Source organism: Onychostoma macrolepis, chromosome 02 (assembly GCF_012432095.1).
Source record: "Onychostoma macrolepis isolate SWU-2019 chromosome 02, ASM1243209v1, whole genome shotgun sequence".
In the NCBI taxonomy this organism is placed as follows: Eukaryota; Metazoa; Chordata; class Actinopteri; order Cypriniformes; family Cyprinidae; genus Onychostoma; species Onychostoma macrolepis.
This window is the reverse complement of record NC_081156.1, coordinates 28,303,235-28,325,765: the sequence shown is the minus strand read 5'-3', so window position 1 is coordinate 28,325,765 and position 22,531 is coordinate 28,303,235. Positions and strand designations below refer to the sequence as shown.

General features: G+C 37.6%; 1 protein-coding gene across 4 annotated transcripts in view; it reads right to left on the bottom strand.

Moving 5' to 3' along the window:
- Nucleotides 1-240: 240 nt before the first annotated feature.
- yeats2 (YEATS domain containing 2) overlaps nucleotides 241-22,531 on the bottom strand; it is a 35,913-nt gene continuing 13,622 nt past the window's right edge. For 2 of the 4 annotated variants that reach the window (XM_058760046.1, XM_058760034.1), the window contains exons 13-31: nucleotides 22,060-22,154; nucleotides 19,569-19,748; nucleotides 17,997-18,237; nucleotides 14,819-14,980; nucleotides 14,614-14,732; nucleotides 14,204-14,350; nucleotides 12,446-12,628; nucleotides 10,653-10,989; nucleotides 9,900-10,034; nucleotides 7,761-7,847; nucleotides 7,451-7,628; nucleotides 5,564-5,640; nucleotides 5,064-5,143; nucleotides 4,772-4,973; nucleotides 3,306-3,544; nucleotides 3,126-3,200; nucleotides 2,661-2,734; nucleotides 1,962-2,039; nucleotides 241-1,475 (exon numbers count right to left, since the gene is read on the bottom strand). In XM_058760046.1, the coding sequence (XP_058616029.1) occupies nucleotides 1,433-1,475; nucleotides 1,962-2,039; nucleotides 2,661-2,734; nucleotides 3,126-3,200; nucleotides 3,306-3,544; nucleotides 4,772-4,973; nucleotides 5,064-5,143; nucleotides 5,564-5,640; nucleotides 7,451-7,628; nucleotides 7,761-7,847; nucleotides 9,900-10,034; nucleotides 10,653-10,989; nucleotides 12,446-12,628; nucleotides 14,204-14,350; nucleotides 14,614-14,732; nucleotides 14,819-14,980; nucleotides 17,997-18,237; nucleotides 19,569-19,748; nucleotides 22,060-22,154 (2,732 nt within the window). In that variant the 3' untranslated portion in view covers nucleotides 241-1,432. The remainder of the gene's footprint in view (nucleotides 1,476-1,961; nucleotides 2,040-2,660; nucleotides 2,735-3,125; nucleotides 3,201-3,305; nucleotides 3,545-4,771; nucleotides 4,974-5,063; nucleotides 5,144-5,563; nucleotides 5,641-7,450; nucleotides 7,629-7,760; nucleotides 7,848-9,899; nucleotides 10,035-10,652; nucleotides 10,990-12,445; nucleotides 12,629-14,203; nucleotides 14,351-14,613; nucleotides 14,733-14,818; nucleotides 14,981-17,996; nucleotides 18,238-19,568; nucleotides 19,749-22,059; nucleotides 22,155-22,531) is intronic. The other 2 variants (XM_058760060.1, XM_058760055.1) reach the window with 2 other exon arrangements.

The following is a 22,531-nucleotide window of genomic DNA, read 5'->3' as shown; positions in this document are numbered from 1 at the left end:
TTGCGAGTTATAAAGTCAGGATATAAAGTCAGAATTACGGGATATAAACTCGCAATTGGAAGACAAACAGAAATATCTTCTGCACAAAAAATAAAAAAATAAATTTTTAAATGAACTAATTAAGCAAAACTTAATTCTGAGTGCTTGAAAGTTTATCCTGTTATTGTTTTTCTATGTGACATTTCATTTGTACTGGCACTTGGAAAAAGAATAGAACAAATCAGCACAGCTAGATCCATCTTAGTGGCAGATCAACCATTTTTAATACAAGAATAGCTATTTTTTGATACACAATGTGAAGGAAAAACATTCAGGATTTCAGTTAGACAAGTGAAGACTTTAACACTGAATTAACACACACAGCAACACATTCTCTCTCATCCATACAAACACACCAGAAGTTTCTTGATGTGTTTAAACACAAGGACACAGAAACCGATGCTAGATGTATGACACAAAGTAGCCCACCAAACCAGAGGACACTATAGATAGTTTGTTTTAGCAAATACACAAATGCCTCCTGTCTATCTGCACATTTTTCTCAATGCCCCCAAATGACAGAAACAGTACAAAAAAGAAATAAAACTCACACTCACTTCTGTTCAATCCTTCATAAAACCCACAGCTGTATGAAAATAACTCAAATTCATTTGAAAACAACACGATTAAGACTTTTCTTAGACATTCTTTGCCCTAGTGAAGACGTGTGACTCAAAATGGACATTTAATCTCCACCCAAAGTTCTCATATAAAAAGACAATGAACGGATGATTTCATATAAAACTAATCAGCTTCTCCAAACAAATCCTGCTCGATAAAGACATTTCAGAACAGAAAAACAGTACGGTTAATTGTTCAGTGGCTTATTTGATGTCCGCACTTCTGATTAAAGAAATGCCTAAAACTGAAATTCTGTCATTTACTCACCACCATTTCAAACAACATGAGGGTGAGTAAATTATTTTGGGTGAACTATTCCTTTAAGACTAACACAAGCTAAACAAGCTCTGTGTCAATGGCGAAGCAGGTTAATGTGATCCGGGGTTTCATTAGCAGAGATTGAGTGTCCCAATAAAAAAGTAGAATAATAGAATAATGTCAACTGTACCTGCTCATTAACACTGTACTGTACTGTTACATATACTGGACCAGAGTTCATAAAGGAAGAATGAAAACGAATAAATAAGAGTGATGTAGCCATTCGCAACAAATGCTGTTCAGGCTGCGTATCAAGCTCTGTTTGGGTTCAGTACTCTCACAGCTGTTTTTGGAATAATGGCTGACTTCTATTATGACACCAGCAAATAAGAGGGCATTTGCACCTGTGATTGGTCAGCCCTTGCACATTCTTCACATTTACAGAATGTGAGGGGGAGGAGTCTGTGTATAACAGTCCACCTGTCCATCTGTAGTCATATACCAAGGAGTGAAGTTAGTCAGCGTGGCTTTCATCCTTCACCATGATGCCCATGTATCTACCAAAGACAGAGTTTATGGCAAGGTTTAAAATAAATAAAACCGCAGTAGTAATGATACAGGGTTCCCACACATTTTGACCAATGACATTTGAAAAGTCGGTTAAGATTTAAAAAAAAAGAAATTGTAAAAATAATATTATAGAAACTGTACCAATAAAGGGGTATTTAGAGCCAATTAAATATTTCAATTCTGAGCATAATTATTTACTAGAGACATTTCAATATGTATTTTTATATTTATTTTTTTTAATTTTAGATTTATTTTTAAAATAATTTTATTTATAGAAACTGCACTGATAAAAGGCAATTCAAAGCAAATGAAACATTTAATACTGAGCATAACTTTACTGGAGACATTTCCATGTCTACTTATATTTCATTTATTCATTTTTGTTTTATTTCATTGTTTCCAGGTTGTTCAATGACCATGGGAACCCTGATGATAGACACTGAAAAGCTTAAAATTAGGATGAGCAAAATTACCTATTAGTCAGAAAATCACAGGTGGGAATAGAGCTAATGGCCTGATGCACGTCCATAGCCGATATCTCTCTCGGTGTTCTGTGGAGACAAGAAGAGAGTAATGAAACGAGGAAGGGAAAGAGAGAGAGAGAAATCTCACGGTACATTTGCTATCTTGGTATAATGGGTTATTGACCTTTGAGCATTAAATGAGAGGTCTATGAGTCTTGTCAAACTGCTGCTTTCTGTTAATGTATGAGACTTCGATCAGTTCCTGCTTGACTGATCATCATTTAAAGCGGTGCTCTATAAAAGGCAGTTACCGAATACTGTATAAAAGGCTGATGAAAAATTCTGCTCAATCTGTGAGTGTGTGTTAGGCATGTGAATGAAAGCAGATGTGCTGAGTAAGTAGAGCAGCACTGAGCCAATCTCTTCTCTCTCGGGGCCAGGCTCTGCTGCTCTACCACTCAAATAAATCAGATTTCATGAGCTATTCTCAGTGCTCTGATAATTATATACTATCATAAAGCACTTCCTCTCATAATCACAATCAAATCACATTCGTCAAAGTTCAATGCTCAGAGTTCTTCAAAATTGACCATGAAGTAATCTGAAAAGAGCAGAAGAGCGTTGGAAACTACTCTTTACTCTGAATCCTGCTGGTCTGCCCATCTGTCCTGATTAATCTTGTACTGGCATACGGGCGGATGCACTGACCTGTTTTGTTGGGATTTCCCATGGGCATTGGCCAAAGACTCCCTGAGGATTTCACTGGTAAACTGCTCCACAGCCTATGGAGAGTTTTAGACAACGGTCAGCACTTTGACATGTTAAGAAATGCATTATCTATTGTAACACCTTGTCATACCCAGGACAAAAAAAAAAAAAAAAGTTCTCACTGATGTAAAAAGAAACATTCATTAACATATTCGATGTTTAATAAACAGCAATGCGGACTGATATGTAAGACCAATGAGAGGAAAGAGGTTTGGAGAGGCTATTATTTACCATAGAACAAAAAGTTAGTAAATCGTAAAAAAGGCCTGTTCACACCATGAACTGTAACTATAATGATGAATATATTAGGGGATTAAAACTTTATAGTTATCATTCATGATGTGAACAGCCCTCAAGTCAAATTTTCCCTCATAAAATAAAACTAATTACTCTTACAACACTTACTTTAAGAATCATGGTCTCCACGACTGGAGCAAAAACGTTCTTCTCCACCTCCACCTGCTGCAGTGTGACGCCGATCTAACACACACACACACACACACACACAATATCATTACATGTATGACACAGCAGAAAGTCTGGATGCAGGTAGGCAGACAGAAAAAACATTTCAGTCTCACTCACCTGCTCTGCTGTGTCTCTGATGAACTGGGTTGATGGGCAGCGCCCCAAGAAGAACTTAGGTTCCTGCTCGGCCTCTTCCTGTTCCAGTTTGATTTTGACCTTGGCAGCATCTATGTCTTTCACACTGATGATGTCAAGAAGTTCGTCATCCTCCTCGTCAGGCTCCGCCTTCAGAATCCTCTGAAGTTGCTCCAGACGTTGTGACAACTCCTCACAGCCTGTCAGAGTCGAACTGCTCTCTAACACACACACAAACATGTCTTAGTGTAAAACAGCAACAACTCCTCACAAGTAGGAAGCAGAGCTACACAAACCAAACAAAAACTAATAATTATCTCATTATTATTATTAATAGTAGTTTGTATTTTGTCTAATAACACTATAATATCATTATTGGTTTAAATTATTTAATAATAATAGTTGATAATTATAATTCTTATAATTATAATTAGTCTTAACAGTTACACAAGTTTAATAATAATAGTAATAATAATAACAACAGCTTATAAAGTTATTAATTAATTTATTTTTAATCATTTGTATAATGCCTTTTATAAACCTAAGGGTGTTTTACACTGAACAACACAAAAAGCAAACCAAGAAAGCACATAAATGGAGGCTAAAGAAAATAAGGATGGCAGGAGAAAATAGTGCAACAAACAAGACACCCGAGTGAACCTCCTCACTGCCTACTGTCAACACAGGATATAATCTAAGGCAGCATGCTAACTGAAAATTAATGTCATTAATGACACTCATGGGCAACATCTCATTAGTGGTCACTCATTCAAACAAATAACGCTAAGGTGCACTAATGTCTCACAGTCAATATCAATGGAATATGACATCAGCACTTTAGCTGAGCTAATGATGCAACACTATTAGCACAAAAAAACAAAAACAAAAAAACACACACATAGCAAAAACAATTTTTGGGTGAAGCAGTCCACTGGATGGAACTGCAGAAATAATTTTTAGAACTGAATAAAACATTTATAAGCAACACTTCCCAATTTGGATTAACCATTAGTATAACAATGCATTCTAGTAAAGCCTTATCCATGAAAGTTGCATGAATCAATGCCGTAAAATGCTCTCTAGGTAGGAAGCTCAGTAGGGACTGAAGCAGAGCTGATGTTGAATTTCAGCTGCTTATGCCCAAGTTGAATTCATGCCCAACTCTGAATACTTATCATCTCATCATTATACAAGCTAATGCACAATCACTGGAAACTACAGAGAGGGAGAGGGAGCGGGAGAGGGAGAGGGAGCGGGAGCGGGAGAGGGAGAGAGAGAGAGAGAGAGAGAGAGAGAGTGCGAACACTACTGCATTGTCTGTGCCAAGTCTTGTGTAAGTCAAAGTTCTGGATAGCTGAGACAGACACAGCCCATGATAAATTAACCTCAACCAAGGGTTCAAAACACACACACAAGCATATGTGCCATTACATAAACTACACACTCACCGGGTTCACTGTCGATCTGTGTGAGTATGTCCTCGATGGAGTCCTCCTCTGTGCGCTGAGGTTCAGGGTCAGGGGGTGTGTAACCACGGAGACGGCACCAGCGGAGCACCTCTTTAGTTCTGGGTGGAGTGAGGGCCTGAAGCCGAGGGGTCCTCTCTAAGAGATCAGCACACACACGGCGCACAGCCACTGCTCGCTGCAACTACACACAGAGAAAGAAACAAAATAAATGAACCCAATCCAACAGAGCTTAGAGATGCACTCAGACTAGATGAAACAAGCACCCCTGTACCTCTGCAGCTCTGCGTTTGCCAATGTTCCATGAGTAGTACTGATCCACAGAGGTGGCACAGAATGGATAAGAGTCCTCATCTGTAAAGAACACACCAACTTTGATTGGTTTGGACTAGTGTAAATTGACTTTTTATGCAGACTAAATGACTGGAGACAATTGTTTCAAAATTGTTAATAATAACAAATGTTTCTTGAGTACCAAATCAGCCTATTAAGAGTGATTTCTAAAGGATCATGAGACTGGAGAAATCCAGCTTTGCCATCACAGCGATTTTTAAATAAATTTTAAAATATATTAAAATAGAAAACAGTTATTTTAAGTGATGATTCACAATATGACAGTTTTTACAGTATTTTTGATCAAATAAATGCCTCCGTGATCATAAGTGACTTCAAATATCAAAATATTTATTTTTTCTCTGACCCAAAACTTTTCATTTAGAAAATAGTTGACTTTTATTTCATGAAGTTTCATCTTCGAAACTGTGTCAAACTTACTTTTCTCAGGGACAATCAGAGGGAATTTCTTCACAATGGCCGTCAGAAGTTGCGTCATGTTCTCTATGTGCTCCGTACTAAGAGAGATTGACAATATTTTAAAAAACGTGAACAAATATTACAAGCTTTCAACATATTAGCATACAATTTGAATTTCCGACACTGATATTGAGCAGCAGTGGTGCTCCATTTATTTTAATTTTTTTGTTTTGTTATGTTTTTGCAGATGACTGCATTGAATATGATGATAAAGACTGGGCATTACAAAATAAAATAAAGAATAAATATACAACACATCTTTCTATTGCATTTTATTCCCTAGGTTGTAGTGTTATGAGTCTGAATTAGTTAGAAGAATTGCTCACTCACTTAGAATTGGTCAGAGAGATTAATGAATGAACTATTTATTCACTCAAGAAACTGCAAGTCATTACTTATGGTGAAATCCATCTCAAAATGTCTTGAGAATTACATCAGTATTAACCCAATTAAGTGTCATGAGAATTTTATCAGTATTATTACTGACTAGTTGTTACTGTGGCAACTAGGGCTGGGTATCGATTTAGTTGTCCCGATTCAATTCGATTTCGATTCGCAAGCTCTCGATTTGATTCGATTCTTGAATTTTTTATTATATTCAGTGAATATAGTTTTAATACAAATGCAATTGATATTTCTAAAAAAATGAACAGTAAACATTAGTTTACAAATGGTGAATTAATAAAAAGAAATTAAGAGCCACAGGCCTGTATTTTAAACCTATTCTTTTTTGCATAAGGTCCTTTTTTTTTTTAAACAAAAATAGGTCCCTATAAAATGCTCTTCTTAACTTTTCTGGTAATCAGATGAAGGCATAAAACATTAATTTAATTAATCCTAATCAAATTTATCATAATTTATCCTAAAAATTAAACCCCTTTATTTTTTGGCAAACAAAGTGCTGCACAACAGAGGTTTACTGTTAAAATTAAAAAGAAAACAAATGTGATTATTCCTTTAAAATTAAAGATTTATTCATATTTATTATTAGTAGTAGCATTGTTGTTACACTGAGTCTTAAGACTGCTAAATAGTAATATTTCTGACACCGTTTCTGCACGTTAAACTAAACCTTTATTTTGACGGGTTGCCGTGAGGAACTTGCAGCTGCTGTGTATGTGATATGAAGGTAGATTTCTCAAATTAAACGGTACAATGCTAATGAAGTGACTATCAGAGCAACTGGAGATGATATTCTTGTGTTTTATTGTCAAATAGTGAGACGGCAGAAGCTGAAAACACTGCTAGCGTCGTCCGCGCTTTAGTAAAGTTAAGTGTGTAGTAAACAAAATAGTGAGTCTGCTCCATCCGCTATTCATTCAGTGCAGAAATCGTGGTGCCTTATGCGTGATGTCAAATGCTTCCGCAGATTTGTAGTATTACTATAGAATTTTACCTGAGCATTGCATATCATGCATATTGCTCTGTTTTTGGTTCTTGTCAACAGTATCTCCACCATTATAAGCTCTGAATGAATGACGGGCTTTCTGTTGTAACATCGCGCAAGGTAAATAAGAGGGTGACATCTAGTGGAGAAGGCTAATGATAAGATTCACATTAATCAGATCTTGTTTTAAACGTTTGCTGAAATGAATACAGGAAAAGATCGATTTGCGGCTTTTGAGAATCGATATCGAATCGACGTCATTTAAAAAAAAAAAGATTAATTGAAAAATCGATTTTTTTTTTTTTGCCCAGCCCTAGTGGCGACACAATTAAAAAATTCAAAATTGTATATGTGCTTGTCTGTGGGTGTCGATGCCCCTCTGCAGAAATAGAATCCTTAGGGAAAATCTGACATTCATACAGATCAGAACTGAGAGACTCAATAGTGTGTGTGCTTCTTACTTGATAAGTTCATGAGTTGTAGATTCTATGCCTTGTTCTACTTTAATAGTAGCAGCTGCGTCTGTGGATGTGGGGGTTGTCGGCAGGGGACCAGAGGTGGGTGCTGTAGAGGCTGGGGCAGATGTTTGGGGTACCGGAGTCATACAAGTGGAGCTAACCAAACCTGGTTCTGTTTTAACTATGTAAAGAGACAAACAGTGGAAATCAGTGGATTGAACCATCAGATGGTTATACACATAACTGCTTGGAATTATATCCACTGTATGTATGTTTGTGTGTGCGTGCGCGCGCGCACATGAGCATGCCTCACCTTGAGCTACAGGTGTGGATGCTGAGGAAGCAGCTCCACTCGTTGTTGTGTTGCTACTAGATGCACCTTTAGCACCAGATTGCATGACTGTAACATCATCAAAAGAGACAGTAAAGACATTTATAACATTACAAATGTTTTCTATTTAAAAAAATTGCTGTTCTTTTGAATTTCTATTCATAAGAAATACTGAAAAAAGGATAACTGTTTCGGTTAAGCAGCACAAGTGTTGTCAACATAGGTAATAATAAATGTTTCTTGAGCACCACATCAGCATAGTAGAATGATTTCTGAAGGATCATGTGACAAGACAATGGCTGATAAAATTTCTGCTTTGCAATCACAGAAATAAAACAGTTACTATAAATGGTAGTAATATTTTGCAACATTTCATACATTTGATCAAATAAGCCTTGGGGAGCATAGGAGAAGTTCAAATATGAAAAAATCGTACTGACCCCAAAACTCTGAATGGCAGTGTATAGGCCTATATAAAATACTATAGTGGTAGTATTATATATCTTTGGATACATAGTTTTATTTTTGTATTAATAAAAGACACAATACATGACTGCTACAGAGAATGAAGGTAAGTGCAAGCTTGACACCTATTTTCTGGCAAGCTTTGTTATTCTTCAAAATATACAAGCTTAATTGTATGGTCAAGATTCACATTTACAATTTATTTAGGACCAATACCAATTTACTGCTAACTACGCATCAATAGCATCCTCTTGGGCACTGCTAGACCTGAAGGGAAAATCTTTTCTGGATCGTCCCAAATGACTCGGAGGCACAAGGGTAAATTAACTTTGACTTATTTATTATTTATGGACCATTATTATACAAGCCATAATACAAAGTGTACAGTATTACTTTGCAGTAATGTAAATCTGGGGTCCTCTGGGAAGCCATTAGTACAATAATTGTTTTTAGGTTTACTTTAATTGCTACAAATGCTACAAAAATTGCTTCATGTTCTTCTGATCAGAGGAAACCAGCCCCAGCACAATGTGTAGCCTTAAATAACAAGAGTGGGTGAGCAAGGTAAAGTACTACAAAAACTACTTCTTAAAACAAGAATGTTTTAATTTTACATTTGATAATTCAATATTCTATACTAGTATTCGATTTCTATAGTATTACTTGAAACCTAAATAGACCTTCTCTAGGAGGCTTATTTCATTTGTACCTTTTTTATTGGTATTTTAATAACAAAGATAAAATAACAAAAATAATTATATATTGTTATTGGGAAATTTCTCATAATGTGAAATAGCATTTTTGTCATACTGCCCACCCATAGTGCTAATTTAGTAAAAAAAAAATCATCTTTAAGCCATGACTAAGGTAGCATTAAAGTGTTTTTATGTTCTGATTCATGTAGTTCCCGTTGTTTCTCATAAATGTTAAGAGCACTCAAGCCTGCCATTTCTCAATTACTGAATCCTGTAATCTCACAATTACTTTTTTTCCATACTTCCATCCATCTCTATCACTATGACAACAGCTTGAATACTGTTACAGGAAATTATCTGTCTCACTGCTTTGATGTTCAAGAACTGCACTCATTCGACATAAAACAAACTAAACTGAGGCAGCTGCTTCTGCCATGGTGCTGCACAAATCAATCTAAAACAAAGCTAGCAATCAGGTAAAGAGAGCACAAAATGAAAAAAATGAAAACTCTATTTGACAGGAGAGTGTCTCTGGAGCTCTGTTCACCTATTACTGTCATCGCTGATGGATGCTGAACAAAAACAAACATCTCTGATAAATACAATCTGGCAGGCTCAACACGGCTGACAAAAAATATCAGTCCATGACGGCAGGTGGAATTAAAACCCCTTAACAACCCGACACAGCCCACCATGACACATAAGAGTGCCTTGCTTTGGGTGATGAATCATAAATCACCACTTGTAGGGACTCGAACCTACAATCTTCTGGTTGCCATTGAAGATCTCTAACCACAAGGCACCTCTCTAGGTTTTGGAATGGAGCAGTTAACTAGAACATGAAGATGAAAATAAGAAGTCTAACTTGACTATATTATACAGACTCAAAGCCTTCAGGACACCAGAGATCAGGAGTGTGAGTCAGGCTGTGTGGGTATCAGAGAAACCTTTTCAGAGTTACCTTTGCCGACAGGCATCAAGATGGTCTGCAGCCCTGAGGAACCACTGCCCACACTGAGTTGCTTCAGCTGATTGGCTGGGATGGTGAGAACCGTCTGCTGGGAACTGGACTGAGCTGGATGCAACTTCAACATACCTGTGAAAGAAGAGAATCATGGTGACGTGAACCAAAACATTTCAACAAATAAAGCATTTTAAGCAATTAAATCAGAGTAGGGGTGGATGGCTTGCATTATCCAAAATGTGCACTGTAACATGGTTATTTAACATGTAAACCATTTTTCATTTCATTTTTCTATGCACAAATTGTGGTTGTTACTGTGAAATATGATGTTATAAGACTTTGACATACCTAATTCAGAGTGTTGATAAAGATTTATTTCACTCTTGAAGCTAATGGACAGAGACCATTTAGCTAACAGATGGAAAAAAGACATTTGTGATCCAATTTAAATGCCTGTGAGAGCTTTAGCAGAAGGTGTCATTCTAAAGGTGCAGTCACACTGAAGATATTTCGGTGAAATTTCACAGGCCATTGTCTACTGTCAATAGTGTAGCAATGTATGAAGCACGGCTCACACAGAAGTCGCTTTAAAACCAAGCAGCTTTCTGTTAATCAATATGGCAAATTTGCATGACCAACTTGAACCCATTGGAAAATCAGTGAAATTCCAGATTGATTGGGCCTGCGAAAGGTGTGATCATACATTTTTTTTAAACAAGGGTCAACTCTAGACAGAAGAAGACTGGATACCTGAGATGGTGGCAGCAGTTTTCCCGCTGACTGTTCCTCCACCTATCAGTGACGCTGCAGTGACCAGTGATGGGCTGGAGCTTTTGGTCCCTCCCACAACAGATGACCCCGCCCCCTTCGACAGGCTAATGAGAGGCATGTTGACGCTCTTTGCGACTGTGACAACAGCACTGGTGCCAGAGGCAGAACTCTTTGCTGTGTTGGCGGCAGAGCTGGCATTCTTGGCCGCACTGATCACTGCAGCTTGATTGGCAGCTACAAGCACAGGGTGCTGCGGTGGTGCTTTAGCCATCTGAGGAAATGGCTGAGAGGACGATCCTCCAGTGGCTTCTGCTGACTGTAGGGGGGAAATCATTAGAGGGGCTATAAATGGACAAAGTGACTTCAATATATTTTGTGACTCTGTGATGGAGGCACAATACAATGAGTTTCCAACGTGAACATTTTTTGTCTCAGTTGAAAGTTGAAATTCAGTGTTTCCCCTAGGTTTTCGGCTTTTTTGGGGTGGATTCATTTTCTTTCCGTTTAAATTTTTCTGGACTCCTTTTTAATGGTTAAATAAAAATATTTTTAATCAAAAAGCATGTCTAGCTAACTAAAATCATGAAACTTGAACAATTTAACAAATTTATTAAAAGTTTAACAAAAATTACATGTTTAGGGCCCTATGAAATGTTTTATTTTTTTCCAACCTTATGTTTTATTGTTACCAAATTCTATGTTTTGCATGTCTAATTATTTCAAAGCATAAAAACAAGTTAATTTATTCTTACAACAGCCATATGATTTTTTTCCTCAGAAATTCTGTGCTGTGTATTTACATTTTTAAGGCATAAAACATTCATTTAATTTATCTTTTAAATTAATGAAAATTAAACATTTTATTTTTTGGAAAATAAAGGGGATTTAATATTACAATTAAAAACATTGAAGAAATATTGTATGATTATCCCTTAAAATAAGGTTTTAATAATTTTAGTAGTAGCCTATTACATACATTCTACTGAACAATAGTAATGTTGGCTATTTCTGCCACAATGACATCAAAGGTAAACCAAACTTTTATTCTTATGGGTTGCCGTGAATACCTTTACATTTCTGTGTGCATATGATATGATGAGGATAGTGTTACTCAAATGAAACGGTCAGATTCTCATGAAGTGACTCTCAGAGCAGTTTTGGAGATGTTGTTCATGTATTTATGTCCTTATTTAGTGAGGCAGCAGACTCTAATATCACTGGGAAGCGTCACGCGTGCTTCTGTATGAGTAGTAAACAAAACCTAGCGTCTCTGCCATTCATTAACACAGAGACACGCAGAATTCATATTTAAATAGTCTTTTTGCGGCTTAATATTTACAAATACGAGTGGGAGTGTGCTCACTTGTGTGTGCGCGCATCGGGGCTGAACTCCGCTGTGCGCGATACAGAGAGTGCGACTATGTAACGTAGAGACAGAAATGACATGCTGTCGTGTAAATAAGATAAATAACATAAGGCTATTTAGTTTGTTTAATAAAAGAACAAGGTATTGACCTGTTCTAGAGGAAAGGTAACTTTAAATGACTTCTGTTGTGATCTGGCGCTATAGAGAAAATAAAATTGAATAAAATTAACTTGACCTTCAAGGGGGGCGGGGGGTGCCGTTGGAGGGGCGGGCCGCCCCCCTAATATAATGGCAGGGGAAACACTGAAATTAAAAGCTACAGAATGATCTAATCATAGAATATGATTTTAGTCCAACAAGACTTTCGTAGGGAAGGAGCAACACTTCTTGATCCGAAATCTCCTACCTGTTGAGAGGTGGGTGTGGCACTGGGTGTGGATGGCGTGGAGCTTGTGGCAGTGATGACACCTCCCGTCATTCTCAGGGTTGTCGTGCCAGGTTTATTCAGGTGACTTGCTGCAGCAGCGGTTACCATCTTCACTGAGCCATCTGACAGCTTCACCTGAGAACCTTGAGACCCACCCACCACCTGTTAATCAAACATTAAAAGAGAGAAGTTGAAAAACCCAAACCCAGCAATCTGAGAAATATGTTATTCCTACCAAAGGCTCTGTTCTTTACAGTGATAAATAAAACTGTAAGCCTTATAATCACAACAAAATGTAAATAAGGCACATTCTATTGAACAACTACAATGAGATTCTCCTAGAGTCTCTTTTTAACATTGTGTTTTTGGCAATAATGGCCTTAATATTCATGCCAATACAGCTTCAATGGACTTGAAAAGAGAGTGAGAAAAAGACTGCAAGTATCCCCCTTACATAACAGCATATGCAGTTATACAGCAAGAAATCTTTAACTTGTTTCTCACACTCATTCTCGCATGTCTTTCCTTCAAACGTTGCTTCTCTCATGCTCTTAAGCCCACAGCAAATACCCTCCATTAAACACAAACACTCCACCATAACCTCCAGAGTACTGAATTAGATCAGGCATTGATCAGTATGTATGGTCATCTTACTGCATGCAAACAAACTCTAGCAGGTCTAACACACCAGAGGAAGAGGTTTGTTTTAGTCTCACCTGTGCTGAGGGGGGATAACGAGAATTATAACAATAAACTAATGAGCAGAAATCATGGTTCCCTATGTGCTCCACTTTATGAAGAGAATTATGAGGGTATGATTCAAATGGATAATTAAGCAACAAGAAGAAAGGTAGAAAGAGAAGGAAGGAAGGAAGAGAAGCCCATGAGTGTATGTTTACAGGTTGAATTACAGCTCAAATGTCAGCTCCAGGCATACTCATTAGCCTTTATCTTATAATCAGGACACACACACACACACACACACACACACACACACACACACACACACACACACACACAAACACACAGAAAGGGCTCTAGAGAGTGTGAGCCCTTCAGAAGAGGCGTTGTGTAACACTAATGAAAGTGCAGCGAGTGAAAGAAAGAGGAGAGATAAAGCAAGATCAATGAGATGGAGAGGGAGCATGAAATCGATGACGAAGAGGGAGGAAATAATGGCAAACCCCTGAACACTTTTGCTTTTTACAGTAGGTAAACTGATCCCACTCCTTCCGAGTCACTGAGTTTGAGTGTGTGTGAGATTTAACATTTTATTTCTATATTTTATTGAAGCTAACTTATTAAATACAGATTACTCTTTTAGCAAGAGAAATTAATTTGTGGCTGAATACATTGTTATCTACAGTGCCACGGCAAAAAGGAATGACATTTTACAAGAATCATGAGATTGTATTCTGAATGTAATAAAAAGTTAAAGTGGACATGTACAGTGAAATAAAGACAAAACATCTTCTATCTGTACCTAAAATAAAACCTACAGCATGACCTGAACACCTGTCCAATCCAATAAGCTCCAATCTGTGCAATCCAATAAATTATTATAATATAGTATTCTAAGTTAAATAATACTAATTGTATTAAATATTGTAATATATAATTTTTTATATCAACTAATAATGTATAAATAATACATTACATATGCCTGTAGTAGCTATATAACTTTATACAGTAGAGGGGGAAGATCAACGGATTGATTTTATGTTGTTAAATCCTTACTTTGTTACACACCTGAGCCAATATGGCTGCCTTCTGTCCGGCTGTGACCCGAATGGCCTGCTGGGTACTGGATGCAGGACTCGATGCCACGTGACCACCAGAGCTCTGTTTCCCAGAGCCCCCTGGCTGGCCAACCAAGAACGTGCCCTGAAAAGAGTAATAGTGACTATGTCAGCATAACCCAAACTGACAGTAAAGGCTTCTGGGATGTGTGTGTGTGTCTTTGACCTCTGTTTAATACGTTTAAAGCAGTGTCCATTCAAATAGTATGCAAGAGTTACTGAATGAGCCTAATTAAAGTAAGTGTACACTCGTTCAAAATAAAATTGTTTAAACTAAACAACTAGTATGTCAGGATCAATTCTACTAGTTAGTGTGTGTCATAAACGATTTACAGCAAAGACTATTACCTGAGGAGTCTGTTTGAGGATGTAAGAAGTGTAGGACAAATTGGAAGGCAGGCTGCCTGACCCTGAGGACCCACTGGAGGAATGTGACCCTCCAGAAGCAGAACTCTGAGACTGCTGGCCTACAGGCAGAGATAAACCTTGTTTATCTGAATACAGAAAGAGACAATGACAATGTTCCCAAATTCATATGACATCTGTGTCTGACCTGCGCTGTGTGAGGCTCTCAGAATGGCTCCCTGTGGGATCAGTAGCAGTTTGCCTTTGCCCGATGGGTTCTTGCTATTGGTGGTCAGGTAGAGTTTGGTGCCCGGAGGCAGATTAGCCAGGTTTGCCAGGTTATTTGCTGGTAGTTGTAATGTGGCCATAACTAAAAAAAGACAAATCACCACAAAAACAATAATTAAACAAGAGAGTAACATATTATATCAGGAAATAGTACAGTGACAGAGAATAAAGGTTGAGTATGGACAAAAAAGATTAGGTACGTTATCAGTGAATATCAACTTGATCTGTTCCTCACTGAAAGTTTTTGTCCTTGACAGCACATGGCTATATGTTTTCACTGTACATACACTACCGTTCAAACTCTTCTTTTTGAAGAATTTAATCCTTTTATTTATCAGGGTAGCATTAAACTGATCAAAAGTGACAGTAAAGGCATTTATATTACAAGAGGATTTATATTTCAAATAAATGCTGTTGATAAAAATAAATGCTTTTGAACTTCTATTCATCACAGAAGCCTGAAAAAATGTATCATTGTTTCCACAAAAATATTTAGTAAAACGTTTTCCACATTGATAATACAAAATTCACCAAAACAGCATATTATAATTATTTCTGAAGGATCACATGACACTGAAAACTGGAGTAATGGCTGTTGAAATTTCAGCTTTTTATGCTTTGCCATCACAGGCATAAATAACATTTTAAAATGTATTAAAATAGAAAACACTCATTTAAACTTGCAATACAATATTACTTTACTACATTTTTGTACACAATTTAATTTTGGTGTAGTCTAAACTGACATTATACAGTGAGGAAAATAAGTATTTGAACACCCTGCTATTTTGCAAGTTCTCCCACTTAGACATCATGGAGGGGTCTGAAATTGTCATCGTAGGTGCATGTCCACTGTGAGAGACATAATCTAAAAAAAAAAATCCAGAAATCACAATGTATGATTTTTTAACTATTTATTTGTATGATGCAGCTGCAAATAAGTATTTGAACACCTGAGAAAATCAATGTTAATATTTGGTACAGTAGCCTTTGTTTGCAATTACAGAGGTCAAAGCGTTTCCTGTAGTTTTTCACCAGGTTTGCACACACTGCAGGAGGGATTTTGGCCCTCCTCCACACAGATCTTCTCTAGATCAGTCAGGTTTCTGGCCTGTCGCTGAGAAACACAGAGTTTGAGCTCCCTCAAAGATTCTCTATTGGGTTTAGGTCTGGAGACTGGCTAGGCCACACCAGAACCTTGATATGCTTCTTACAGAGCCACTCCTTGGTTATCCTGGCTGTGTGCTTGGGTTATTGTCATGTTGGAAGACCCAGCCTCGACCCATCTTCAATGCTCTAACTGTGGGAAGGAGGTTATACATGGCCCCGGTCATCCTCTCCTTAATACAGTGCAGTCGCCCTGTCCCATGTGCAGAAAAACACCCCAAAGCATGATGCTACCACCCCATGCTTCACAGTAGGGATGGTGTTCTTGGGATGGTACTCATCATTCTTCTTCCTCCAAACACGTTTAGTGGAATTATGACCAAAAGTTCTATTTTGGTCTCATCTGACCACATGACTTTCTCCCATGACTCCTCTGGATCATCCAAATGGTCATTGGCAAACTTAAGTCGGGCCTGGACATGTGCTGGTTTAAGCAGGGGAACCTTCCGTGCCATGCATGATTTCAAACCATGGCGTCTTAGTGTATTACCAACAGTAACCTTGGAAGCGGTGGTCCCAGCTCTTTTCAGGTCATTGACCAGCTCCTCCCGTGTAGTTCTGGGCTGATTTCTCACCTTTCTTAGGATCATTGAGACCCCACGAGGTGAGATCTTGCATGGAGCCCCAGTCCGAGGAGATTGACAGTCATGTTTAGCTTCTTCCATTTTCTAATGATTGCTCCAACAGTGGACCTTTTTCACCAAGCTGCTTGGCAATTTCCCGTAGCCCTTTCCAGCCTTGTGGAGGTGTACAATTTTGTCTCTAGTGTCTTTGGACAGCTCTTTGGTCTTAGCCATGTTAGTAGTTGGATTCTTACTGATTGTATGGGGTGGACAGGTGTCTTTATGCAGCTAACGACCTCAAACAGGTGCATCTAATTTAGGATAATAAATGAAGTGGAGGTGGACATTTTAAAGGCAGACTAACAGGTCTTTGAGGGTCAGAATTCTAGCTGATAGACAGGTGTTCAAATACTTATTTGCAGCTGTATCATACAAATAAATAGTTAAAAAATCATACATTGTGATTTCTGGATTTTTTTTTACGATTATGTCTCTCACAGTGGACATGCACCTACGATGACAATTTCAGACCCCTCCATGATTTCTAAGTGGGAGAACTTGCAAAATAGCAGGGTGTTCAAATACTTATTTTCCTCACTGTAAGCGAACTCATAAGATGCAAAAAATGTGTAGAACATGGAACCTATACAGAACATACAGCAATACAGCTTTAAGTCTATTTCATATTCCACTAACAAGCTTCCAATATGCGTCAACATATGGGTGTCTTTAAAATTAATCAAACTAAATCCTGTTTCCCCCTGTAGCGGCAGGGAGATACAAGTGTCTGACTGGAGTTTCCTAATGGTTTAGTCAGCATTGCGGTACAGCCACACACACTTAGTTGAGCCCTGTGAAATTTCCCTCTCAGCACAACATCTGCTGATCAGCCTGACAAACACTTCTCCGAACAGGCAAACAAATGCACAATCTTGTTCTTTCACCCACACACACACACTACCATTCCGAACATCTTAATTAGCATCTCTGGAAAGACAAATGCTTTTTGAACTTTGTGCACATACACAAACTTCACCTTCTAATAATGAATACTTGCACACTTTTATTTCAAGATTCAGATACACATCTATGTATCTACACAAACAAGCACCTCTCCTAACCACACCTTTTTTCACATTCATTGGTCCAAAATATTAAATATGAAGTTCTAATTGGTTGAGACTGTCAATTTATTTCATTTTCAGTGAGGACAGAAAAACCTGATGCTGGCAACTTGTCACATTAACCTTGGTTATGATTAGTTATCTCGATTTGTTTAAAGAAAAGACACGGCAGAGTAGAGATCACACTAATTATATGGGTCACTTCATGGCATGATGAGGGTCATGAAAAAGTGTGTACACTGACCTCCACTCTTGCCACTTCCTCCAGTCCCACTTGCTGCCTTGGTAACAGCATGCACCTGCTGTCCCGTGATGCCGCTTGCGCCACTGCCTCCTCCACTGACGATTGCTTTAGCGACGCCCTGTGCTACCACTTGCTTCTGGCCCACCACCTTGGACACAGAGGGGCTGGACTTAGCGACCAAGATCTGCCCGCTGCTCATGGAGACCTGTTTGACAGCAGAGCCCAGTGGAATCCCCAACACCTACACAAACACGCAGTTACTCTGCAACTGGAAATACTTGTAAATTGCACAACTGAGCTATCATAAATCAAAAAATGTAGCAGTTTTGGTGTCATTTTTATATAAAATATTTACTCCCCATTTTTCTTCAACTCATATTTTTAGTATAATCAAAACAGGTGCGTACAGTACTGTTTAAAAGTTTTGGGTTGGTGACGTTTTTGCTCATCAAGACTGCATTTATTTGATCAAAATACAGGAAGAGAGTAATATTCTGGAATATTATTAAAATAACTGTCTTCTATATTCAAATATTTTAAAATATAATGTATTCCTGTGATGCAAAGCTGAATGTCAGTGTCACATGATCCTTCAGAAAGGATCATGCTGCTCAAGAAACATTTATTATTATTATTATTATTATTATTATTAAAATGTAAAAACAGTTGTGCTGCTTAATGTTTTGTGGAAACCCTGACACATGTTTTCAGGAATCTTTGATAATTAGAAAGAACAACATTTATCTGAAATCTTTTGTAACATTATAAATGTCTTTACTGTCACTTTTGATTGATTTAGTTCATCCTTGCGGAATAAAATCTCACGGACTCCAAATTTAAAAAGTAGTACGTTATATATTAAGTCTTATTTCAATTTGAGAAAGTCATTCACAACTCAGTAGTAATGCTGAAGCAATGTTGATATTAGTGGTTACACCTTAAGGATCTGAAAACTTTTGCTCCTGATCGAGAAACTTTGTCGTTTTAAGTTAAGAAAATGACTTGAGTTAAAACCAAGAGATCTAAGGAGTAATATGAAAAATATGCAATAAATGTGCTGAAGACTCTAATGTAGAGTTTGAAAGTTAAAGACTTTTTTGTGCAGAATGCCATACTGTAGCTGGACAGTCTCTAAACAGGATGTACGAGTGACTTTGACTCTCAGGTGCTAAAAAAGGCTGCAGTAAAGAGACGAGTAGGAGGTCCACAGAGACACAATGACCTGAGATATGTTTAGACCGCATGACCACAGCGCACTCCAGTTTCAAAAACTCTTCTCAGACAGGACGGCCTGCATTGAGGGATGAAACTACAGAAATACAGAACTGAAGTATGGAACAAGCTAGACCTTATTTTTGGACATTATAGACGCATCTGAACAATCCTTGAGCTAAGATGCCCAAATATTTAGGTAAGCAGCTCACTAGGTACTGAAACAGGCAAAGAATGGAACAATAGGATTTGGTTTGAAAACAGTCTAAGATTAAAGAGTCAACTAACTATGAAACATAAATAGTCAAATTGAACATTATCATAATGGTAAACACAAAACAAAAGAGTATTCATAAAAACCTTGCTGGGTGTGGCACCTCCAGCCCCCGCCCCACTCTGTTTTTGCGGCGACATGGCTATCATGTGACCGCCCTTCACTGTCACATACTGTTGTTGCTGCTGGGATGCTGCGGTGGAGACGACCTGTTGCTGTGGTGACGGCTGGGTGGGCACCTCTCCTGGTTCTTGCTTGATTATAACCTTAAGACAGACAGACAGAGAATTTTTATTAGTCTGTGCTTGTCATATTACAGCGAGATGTGCACTGAAAAGCCATCAGTTTGATTCACGGTTCAATTTCAACCAAGATATTTTCCAGAGATATTGGGTGTGTGATCCAATCCGAAGTTAATTTAGTGAATCACACATTCCCTTGGGTAAGATAAACACATGCTTCTATGAGGGAGAGGCTGAACATTGAGTGAACTAGAGTTGAGATTCACCTCTCCTGCCAGTAGCACACAGCAAAATGTAAACCAATGCAAACTCCGTCATACAAAATACACAATCTCAACATCACTGTCATATCTCTCATATAAACAACAGTAAAAACACTCACACTCAAACACTGTAACCCCGAATTTAAAATTAAATGTTGTTCCTTTAGAAACTACAGTGCAAAAAATAAAAATTACCAGTCAAAAGCTTTGAAGTTTGACTCATTCTTTATTATTATTATTATTAACATTCTAAACTAACAGTGAAGTCATCAAACTATGAATTTAAACAAATGGGAATTATATTGTGCTCTAAAATGTAAAAAAACAAAAAAAAAAACATTTCTTATCTTATTTAAATCACTTTTTGAAGGTCTCCACCCTCTGTCTAGATATTAGCTAAGCTGTTCATTCTTTTAAGCAACATTGTACTAAAGTTCACATGTATCCTAGACAAGTGATGGCATTTTAAATTAAGAAATATTTACATAAGCATAATTTATATTTACAAAACTAATTTTAAGCATTTAGACAAGTTTTTAAGATCATGTTTAGTACCATCCAAAAAAGATTTTTTTTAAAGAAACTACTTTTGTTTTATTCATACAAGGAAGCATTAAATTGAACAAAAGTGACAGTAAAGATATTTATAAAGTTTTTCTATAGAAGATTTCTATTTTAAATAAATGATTATTTTGACAATTCTATTCATCAAAGAATCCTGGTTAAAAAAATTTTTTTTAAATTATCATGGTCTACAAAACAAGCACAACTTTAAGAATAAGAATAAGAATAAGAATAAGAATAAGAAGAAGAAGAAATGTTTCTTGAGCTTCAAATTCAGATTTCTGAAGGATCATGTGACACTGAAGCCTGGAGTAATTGCTGCTGAAAATTCAGTTTTGCCATCACAGGAATAAAAAAAATTGTAATAATATTTCACAATATCAATGTATTTTTGAGCAAATAAATGCAGGCTTGGAGAGCAAAAGAGACTTTTATCAAAAACATTAAAACATCTTACTGAACCCAAACACAAGCTCAAATTATTTTTGACTATTCTGAAGAAACATCTGCGGACCATTCCCACTGCATGTCCACGTATGAGAGTGTGTGTGTGTGTGTGTGTGTGTGTTTGTGTGCGTGCTCTGGGAATACTTCAGTCCTCTGCACAGCTTGCGCAAAAGCAGCAGCATCACGCCACAGATAGATGTCCCATTTTAAACCTTCACACACACACACACACACACACACACACACACACACACACACACACACACACACACACACACACACACACACACACACAGCTGCTGCAGACCTCTTACTGCACTGCCTGGCAGTAACTATTAATAACTACCGGTGTTAATTTAGCCCGCAGTGTCCAGAAAACATTGAAACACCCTCAGAGAATAACCCAGATAGAGAGAGAGAGAGAGAGAGAGAGAGAGAGACAGAGAGAGAACATCACCTAATTGGAGTCAGTTTTTCTTCAGTTCAACAGAGGGACAGACAACCTATTACTGCTTTGATTGGTATGAATAATTATTACAAACATTATATTTTCACTTTCTAAATAAATGTAAAGAACAGCAGAACCCATATCAATACCTCTATAGAACAATGACAGAGAAATGAATCCCTATTTAGGGGTGCCTTCCTCTTACAAGCTCCATTACAGCTCTCTCTAAACACAACTGGGTACTGATTCATCATGCTAATCTGCCTGAAGGGGAGTTGATTGTCCCACATTGTTTTCAACAGCCTACATCTGTATTTTTCAATTACAGGTGATTTCACTCACAATACCCATACAATTTCTACTGATATTCTATTCTCATCCACCCATCCTTCACTTCAGTTGCCTCGTAGGAGCAAGAGAGAGATGCTCACCACTTTAATGCATGGTAATAAATCCAAAAGACAGCTAAAAGGAGGCAAAGCACATTTACCAGTAGGTAAATTCTTCTGCACAAGTCCTACACATACGGCTGGACTAGAGCAGCAAGACCCCAAACTGCAATCAAATGAGAGTTGCATTGAATAAATCCATTCATAGAGAGAGTCAATCTCACCTTGACCCCAGAAGACAGGAAGCTGCTGGTGTGAACTTTAGGAGCTGGTGATCGAGCACCATGGGCTGTGCTGCTCTGCTTGGCCGTCGGACTGCCTGAAATGAACACATGAAAACAGCAGATATAATAAGTAAGTATGACACTTCAGAAGCTTAATGGAGTTTAACTTGACATCCAGCATACGTCACCAGAGAGATTAAATATTACAAGGTGCCGAGAAAAAATAAAGCAAATAAATAAAATGAAGCATTCATGTATGAATCATTCACAACAAGATCAATAAAATGCATTTAGAAAAAAAACTTTTAATTTCAAGGTCTATTCAAACAGTTTTTTTCAGTGCGACAAGATCAGTAAAAGCAAAAGAAAAATGCATTTTTATGGACCCCTTTTACAAGCGTTACGAAAAGAGTGCTTTCTTTTACATTTACTTTGTGTTTTTGTGTCAATATATCATGCCATTATCACAATG